Source organism: Suncus etruscus, chromosome 8, assembly GCF_024139225.1.
Source record: "Suncus etruscus isolate mSunEtr1 chromosome 8, mSunEtr1.pri.cur, whole genome shotgun sequence".
Lineage (NCBI taxonomy): Eukaryota > Metazoa > Chordata > Mammalia > Eulipotyphla > Soricidae > Suncus > Suncus etruscus.
Window position 1 is genome coordinate 66,164,330 of NC_064855.1, and position 8,807 is coordinate 66,173,136.

At 43.5% G+C, this 8,807-nt stretch overlaps 1 protein-coding gene across 1 annotated transcript; it reads right to left on the reverse strand.

Annotated features, from left to right (window-relative positions):
• Window positions 1-8,297, reverse strand: LOC126015957 (40S ribosomal protein S26-like). Its single transcript, XM_049778486.1, has 2 exons — window positions 8,184-8,297; window positions 1-437 (listed from the first exon to the last, which is right to left on the reverse strand). The coding sequence occupies exons 1-2, from the start codon at window positions 8,295-8,297 to the stop codon at window positions 90-92; spliced, it is 462 nt and encodes a 153-aa protein (XP_049634443.1). The 3' UTR covers window positions 1-89.
• Between the last annotated feature and the right edge of the window lie 510 nt (window positions 8,298-8,807).

Below are 8,807 nucleotides of genomic sequence, written 5' to 3' on the forward strand. Positions count from 1 at the left end.
TTTTTTTTTTTTTAAGTATTAATTTCCATTTTATTTCCCCTCAGAGGACTTTTGACTTTGTCTTCAATTCTTAAATGTTTTTAGCTGCTTTACATAGTTTTTGGTGGAGGTCTTGGGGCAGCACCTGCAGGTCTGAACCTTGGTGGAGGTGTTCGGTCCTTGCGGGCCTTGCGAGAGTGATTCCTTACTACCTTGCTGTGAATGGCACAACTCACACAGTAGTGCAACTTCACATACAGCTTGGGAAGTACATAAGCATCGAAGACGCTGGCCTCGGAAATGTCCCTCACGGCAGCGGCCTCCACGATGTTCCCGATGACAAACTTCTTGATGGCCTTGTCCTTGGGCACGCAGCAGGCACAGTTGGTGCAGCGGATGGGCTGCACGTGCCCGCGGCCCTTCTTGGCCCGCCCCTTCGGCTCTGTGCTTTTTGAAGTCTGCAAATCTGTGATCAAATTCCTTCTCTAGCTTAAAAATAGCATCAACATATTTCTCACCACTGAATGGTATGCTTGCATCCACAAGTTCCTTGCATGCTGGGAAATGGGAAAGGTTTGTCTGAGAGAGCTGGGATTTCCATAACACAAGTTTTGTGGAGAATGCTCTCACGTTGTCATATTCAGCACTGATAAGCTGCCCGGGCTTTGTAACATCTTGTTTAGTACATTCAGCTTATGTGTGATGTCAACAAGAAAAGCTAAGTCCATGAGCCATTTGTGATCACTCAACTCAGAAACAGCATTCCCATCCTTCTCCATGAAGGCTTTCACTTCTTCTCTCAACTCAAAAAATCTTTTCAGGACATTTCCCCTGCTGAGCCAATGTACCTTGGTGAAATAAAGCACATCTCCATATTCTGACCCCACTTTCTCTAAAAAAGCACCTCCTGTGCTTTAAGCCTCTGGATCTGATTTGGTTGATGCATTTCACAACAACAGACATCACATTGTCACACGGCAGGCATTTATTGCAAAGGGCCTGCTGATGGATAATGCAGTGAAGAGCAATGGCCTTCTCTACACCCTCCTCTTCAAGTTTTTTTGAACAAGTGCCACCAGTCTATTTTTTTCTCCCTGTCATCTATGGCACTCCATTGGTTATTATTCCAACAAACTTCTTCCATGGCAAACCTGCATTCTCAATAGCATCACACAGATGCCGAAATATCTCATTAGCAGTGGTCTGGCCATGCATTGGAATTATTGTGAGCAACTCCTCTGTCAATTCAAAATTGCAATCAACACCACGGACATAAATTGTGAGTTGCGCAGAGTCTGTTATATCTGTGCCCTCATCAAGAGCAACTGAGTGTGCATCAAAACATTTGGCTTTCTCACATAGTTGATGATAAATGTCAATTGAGATGTCAGAAATGCGCTCTGCCACAGTGTTGGCAGAAAGGCTGATTTTACTAAACTGACCTTTCTTTTTCGGACAGATAATACTTGCAGCCAGTAACATGCATTTTTTTAAACAAGCTCTCCTTCTGTGAATGGTTTCCCTGCCTTAGCAATCATCTCACTAACCATGTAACTAGCTTCAAATGATGCAACATTCTCTTTGGTTGCTTTCTTGAAGAAATCTTGTTGCCTCATTAGACATGCTTTAAGACTGGCAACTCGCTTGGCTCTCTCATTTCCTTGATATTTTGCACATTCCTCAGCATGATTAGTTGAATAATGGCATTTCAAGTTGTATTCCTTGAACACTGCAACTTTCTCTGAGCAAATAAGACATGTGGGGATGTCCCTGTGCTCAACAAAGAAATACTGTGCCTCCCACTTTTCCTGAAATTGTCTGTGCTCGTCATCAATCTTTCTCTTCACTGCAGGCTTTAATGAAGTCATGATGAAGGTATGAGAAAATCTAATTCTGTAATATTCTCTCTTTTCTGTCTCCGATAATGCAAGGGACAGCAGGCAGGAGCAGTGGAAATGATGTCTGTGCTAGGCGCAAAGTATTCGCCATTATTTACTAACCGAATATTCGCAATAAAAATTGCATTAGTAAGAAAAAATATCGCAAAAAATTGCATTAAACATTTGCATACCCCGAACGGAACTGCTCAGGGTATGCGAATGTTTAATGCGATTTTTTTCTTACTAATGCGATTTATTGCAATTATTCGGTAAGCGAATAATCACGAGTACTGCAATATTTGAAGGCTGGCTGCGGGCCACAAAATGTTGTACGGAGGGCCACAAAAGGCCCGCGGGCCGCAAGTTAAAGATCCCTGGCATAAAGCATCCCAGAACAGACAGTGGCTTGAATCCCGGCATACCAGATGGTCCTCCAAGTCTCTCAGGAATGATTTCTGAGCACAGAGCCAGGAATGACCCCTGAGCACTGTCGTATATGACCCCAAAACAAGCAAACAACCAAAAAAAACAGCAGGGCTTAAAACCAATCTTAGTTTGATCCTTGGCACAGCTTATGGTCCTCTGAGCACCATCAGAAGTGATCCCTGAGCACAAAGCCAAGGATAAACTCTAAGCAGCACTGAGTGACCCAAAAACTAAAGCCAAGAAAAAACCTGCCTGGGTGAAAAGACAACATGAAAGAGAATGCAGATGAAAAACAGGCAACAACTCCCTTGTGTCCTCTTCTGTGGAGTCACAACCGAAGGTAACGCTTAATTCTTCCAGTAAACAAGGCTGGTTGGCCAGAGAAATTTGTAGGAAACTCAACATGAGCAATTCTTTTTAGTGCTGTTCACCAACACTGCTAGTCAGGTCCCTTTGGTTATCAGCAGGAAATTAGACATTCAGAATCAATGAAAATGGGGCCAGAGCAATAATACAGTGGTAGAACAATTGCCTTGGAGGCAGCTGACACAACCTTCAGCTCTCTAGATATTTTCCCCAAGCCCTACGAGGAGTGATCCTTGAGTGCAGAACAGGGTGTAAGTCCTGAGCACTGCTGGTTGTGATCCAATAAACAAACAAAAGGAAGAATCAGCCCATAGTACATGTGCCTTGCACATGGCTGATGTGGGTTCAGTCCTCTGCATCCTATATGGTCCAACAGCCAGGAGTAATATCTGAGCACAGAGCAGGAAGTGACCCCTGAGCATTGCCTGCGGTGGCCTCCCCCCCAAAAACATGGGGAAAAATAAGAATCAACAACTCTGTGTGAATCACTTAAGCAGGAAGGGCTATGACTTTCGGTAACAGAAAACCCTTCCCCAAATCAAATTCTCAGACACCAGCCCAAGACCAGCTTCCTAAGCAGGCCTTTTGGGGCCACCACCTCCCATCTTGCTATGCTCTGCTTTTTGTTCTTTGGGTCATGGAAGCCCTGGGCAATCCCACCATTAACCAGATCAGATCATTTTAATTGAGTATCTTGTCTAGAGAGGCAGTTTCCTCCATTGTTAAAAGCCATTTCTCTGCATGGGCAAAGGAATCATGCCACCCATACTGGGTGACTCACCACAAATGGCAACAGGATTTATGAACATAAGATTTGCTTTTATAGAGAATTCCTTTGGTTGTTACTGTTTGTGACATGGCTATTTCAGATGTGGCCATATTTAAAAAAAATATCAGAGAGGCCTGAGAGGGAGCCAATAAGCTGAATGGCATGGGTCAGTGGTTATTAGAAAAAGGGGGGGATTGAAGTGATAGCACAGCAGGTAGGGCGTTTGCCTTGCAGAGTATAGGTCCAGGTTCAATCTCTGGCATTCCATATCCCTGAGTCTGTCAGAAGTTTTTTTTTTTTTTTTTTGGTGTTTAAGCCACACTCAGCTCTGTGCTCAGAAATCACTCCTAGCAGGCACGGGGCATGGTATGAGTTGCCAGGATTCAAACCAATGTCGGTCCTGAGTCGGCTGCTTGCAAGGTAAACACCTTACTGCTGTGCTATTTCTCGGGCCCCTGACAGGAAAGATTTCTGACCGCAGAGCCAGTAATAACACCCGAGCACTGCTGGGTGTGACCCAAATAAAAAAATAAAAAGAGTGCCAGAGCAATAACACTGCAATAGGGCATTTGCCTTGCATGCAGCCAAACCTGGACTGACTCTGGTCTATTCCTGGTATCCCATATGGTCCTGAGCCTGCCAGGAGCAATTTCTGAGTGAAGAGCTAAAAGTAACCCCTAAGCACAACTGGGTGTGACCCCAAAACCAACATAAATAATGAATAAATAAATAAAAAGAAAGAAGTAGTGGCATGATCTAATAGTGGTGTCCTCTCAGGTCTGGTGGCAAGGTGATAGGCCCTTAGCTGAGGCAGCATTGTGAGGGGAATTTGAGAGATTGGGGTATTCTAAGTTAAGAGATCTAAAGTTTCCAGTTTGAGCACTGGAGGGTAGGATGCTCCTTCAAGCTGAGAAGGTGCTGAGCTCCAGTCCACACAGGCTGAATTTGGGGTTTGGGTCTTCCAGTGCCAGAGACAACTAGGAGGTGGTTTTCAGATGAGGAAATAAGAGAGGCAGGAAAGGAGCGGCAGGCTAGTGGGTGTGTTAGAAAGCTGACACTATGTTCCCATTTCTCATGATCTCCTCCTCTTGATCCCTCAGTCAGGGCCATCATGCCCATTTCAGAGCCTGCTAGTGACCATTTTGGTGAAAGTCAAACTTACGCCCAACATTAGACAACGGGACTCCTGGCTACAACATAACTTGGGAAGATGGACAGATTTTGGTGAGACGAGTAGGGCTTGCCCACCTGTGAAAATGTGCTGAATGCCACAGGCATGCAGCTTAAAATGGTTAAAGCAGCAAATATTTATTTTACAAATCCAACAGTGAATACTTATGTGATAAATATTTTGAGGAAGCATAAATATTTTACCGCCACTACAACAAATGAAAGGATGACGCTGCCCAGAGTGGTATAGTTTATACCACTATACAAGTGAGTACGGGTTTTCTGAGCTCAGGTGAATCCACTGTCATGGGGACGTTCTCATTTTACTTTTTATGGTATTGTTGGTTGTTTTATTTCTAGTGCCACACTCAGACTTACTCTTGGCTCTGTGCTCAAGTATTACTCATGGGGGGGTGATATGAGGTGCCAGGATTGAACCTAACTGAGCCATGTCCAGGGCAAATGCTCAATTCATTGCACTACCTTCAATCCTATTTTATATTGTGTCTGGTTCCTCTTGTTTCAAATTCTTAGAGAAGACAAGTCTCAGATCATTGTGTGGGCTAATAGGCACCCTCTAGGCAAAGGGCTGTCATTTGAATCTTCTCTTGAGTTCTTTCTCCCCACCCCCACAGCACCTCAATAAATCCTGCTTTCTATTCAAACAAGAAGAAAAATAAGAAGTAGGGCCAGAGCGATAGCGCAGTAGTAGGACATTCTCAGCCTAAGCCAATGATATATGCTTGATGGACTCTAATAACTCTATGGAAAAGTGGTGCTGTGATGAGTGGGGAAGGTATAATCCATACACCATGTTTAGTGGGGGTTTAGGAAGGTGACTTTATAGGAAGGAAAACTCATCTAAATAATTCTATTTTTACTTCTTAGAAAAATATCAGATCATTCTCTTCTTCCTTTCGTTTTAATGAGCCCTGCACTTCAGATGACTCTGATGGTTACATCTAGTTCCATGGAGGCCTTGGATCCTAAGCAGACTTGAGGCAGTGACATAGTTTGAGGAGAAATGTTTCATGCAAAGTTTGTGCAATGTTCTCCAACAGGGGTCTTCAAACTTTTTAAAGTGGGGGCCGGATTACGGTCCCTTAGCGAGCTGGAGGGCTGGACTATATGAGCTACTAATTCCTACTCACACTGCACGTATCTTATATAAATAAAATGAAAACCATTTATAAATAAACAGATCACGCACCAGTATTTCAATGGGAACTGTGGGCCTGCTTTTGGCTAATGAGATGGTCAATGTCCGATTCCATATTTGTCACTGCCAGCCATAACAAGTGATGCAAGTGGGCATCAGTTAATCTTGATCTGGTTGGAGATTGCAGATGTTTCATTCTTGAAAAAGTCTGTTCACAGGCATAAGTGCTACCAAAAATGGTTACCATTTTGAGTGCATGGTTCCTGATATTTGGATATGTCTCAGAGGGGAGAGATGCATAGAAATTCAAAAGGTTACTTGACCTAAATGCATCTTTCAGAGAGTCACAATTCTGCAGTTCAGCCAGTTCCATTTGGTACATTGTACGGACATTTTCAATCTCAACAGAAAATGGGTTATCAAAAAGCTGTATGTCCTGTTCATGGAGATGAAGCTCTTTGAACCTAAATTGAAACTCCTTTTGTAATAATTCTAGTGAAGCCAGACATGTTTTCTTTGGGAATGCAACCAATGGTTTGTCTGCTGACAGGTTTTGAGTCGTTGGGAGATGACTGAAGTTTTCCTCCTGTACTTGTTTGATGAGAAGGCCTAATTTTACTTCAAATGCTTTCACATGCAATGCCATATCACAGGTGAGCTTCCCCTTGACTTGAAGTTGCAGATTGAAACTGTTGAGTAGCTCTATTATATCTGTCAGAAAGGCAAGGTGCCATTTCCATTCTGCATCATTGAGCTCTGGTACTTCTTGGTTTTTTGAAAGTAGAAAAGCTGTAATCTGCGGAAGTAAGTCATAGAAACGTTTCAAAACTCTTCCTCTACTCAGCCAACAGACTTCTGTGTGGTACAGAACATCTTCATGGGCAACATTTACCTCAGATAGAAATTCCGGAAATTGTCTGTGGTTTAGTGCATGAGTTCTAATGTAATTAACACAAGATACCACAATTTTCATAACAGAGTCCCACTTAAGTGATTTACAACACAGTGCTTGTTGGTGGATGAAGCAGTGTATGGCAATTGGATGAGGATGGTTATGTTTGTTCATCTCTTGTGTAATGTGAGCAATCACTCCTCTCTTAGACCCCACCATGCTAGGAGCACAATCTGTTGTTACACTGACTAGTTTAACCCAGTCCAGCTACAAACCATTCACAGTTTGGCAAGCCTTTTCAAATATATCAACTCCTGTGGTTGTACCTTTGATACTTTGCAGTGCAGCAAGCTCTTCTGTGACTTCAAAATACTCATTTGTCCCACGCATATAAATGAGAAGTTGGGTAGAATCACGAACATCATTGCTCTTGTTGAGTGACAAGGAAAAATAGCAAAGTTTCTTTGCAGAGTTTTGCAAATGGTGCAGCAAATTTTCTCCCATTTCTTCAATCCTTCGTGTCATTGTAACTCCTGAAAGGCTCACTGTACTAAATAAATCGGCCTTCTCTGGACACATCTCTTTGGCAACAGAAATAAGGCATTCTTTAACAAATTCTCCCTCCACAAATGGTTTGCCATTGCGCACTTTTAGCTTGGCAACTTGAAAACTTGCCCGCAGTGAGGAAGTATTTAACTGCTTCTGCTTCACAAAAGTATTTTGCTGAGTCGTCAGTGTATGTTTCAGTTGTAATATTTTATCTTTTCTCATTTCCCCAACCAAACAATCATATTTATATTTATGTTGAGTTTATAGTGGCATCGCAAATTGTATTCTTTGAACACAGCAACTATATTCTGGCATATCAGACACACAGCTTTTTCTTTGTACCGCATAAAAAAGTAATCGTAAGTCCACTGTTCTTTGAATATCCTACACTCGTCGTCAATTTTTCTTTTTCTTGACATCATTGTTTCCTAGGGATTCCAAACTGATAGTAGTGAAATACAAATATGTGTGTATATATACACACAGTGTAAGAATCCCCATTAGTCCCTGATGTGAACACTTACCCCTTGCAGGCTTTTCTAAGCAGACCAGCTCAGTCCCTGATAATTCAGTTATATCTCCCTATATAATGCCCAAATTGATATGGAATTAGCATGTGAACACTGAAAAGGAATTGCAAAATGCATATAAAATTTTCAATGTAATCCCTTTAAAATGCTTCAGCATCAAACCCCTAATTTTCCACATGGGCAATTCAGCACCGAACCCCTAACCTCCCAACCACCGCCCACCACCTAACTTTGATTTCAGCACTGAATGCCTCACCACCCCCAAAGGGGAATTTTCATATGAGTCACCCACAGCCCAATTGGGCAGAACCCCCCATCTGGCAAAAATTTATTTTTATGGCACTTTTGACTGACCTTTGGCAGTGGAGGGAGTGGAGGAAAACCTCACTGACAAGCAGGCACAGCACACAGACACCATATTGCCTGGGGGTGGAGCAGGCGCCTTTTTACATCATATAGTCACCCACATGTGGTACTCCTCGCCACTTGGCATCCAGAGCCCTCCAGTGACGTCATCAGCAACGCGTGCGCCAAGCACCAGGTACAAGGGCGCATCACCTCTTAACACCACCCTCATGCCCACCCTCCCAGGACACAACATGCCATGGGCAGAGGCGGTTGATGTCATCCCTGAGAAACTGTGACACTGAGTGTATATGCTGGCAGGTATCTTGGCAACCAAACAGCGCTTACTGCTGTTGGGCCAGATCAGACTCCTCTGCGGGCCGCATGTGGCCCATGGGCCGTGGTTTGAAGACCCCTGTCCTAGAGTCTGTTACAAAGAGGATCAGGTGTGGAGTTCGGACTGAGAACCTCAGGAACAAGGCAGGAGTGAAAGAAGGCCAGGCTAGTGCTCACTGATGGCCAGGGAAATCGACCTTGTTTGCCGTTGTAAACTTGGCTGCTGTTTGGTGGAAAGGACCTTCTTTCCTCTCTCTCAACTTGTCTACATCCAAGTGTCTCCTCTGTCCCTTTCTCCCCAAACCAAGGAATCTTGGGGTGATGGTGAAGGACAATCCCTGGGAAGGTATAGTAACAGCTTGTTCAATAAATCTGTTAGCGATGTGTATGTTCACAGAGGAAGGTC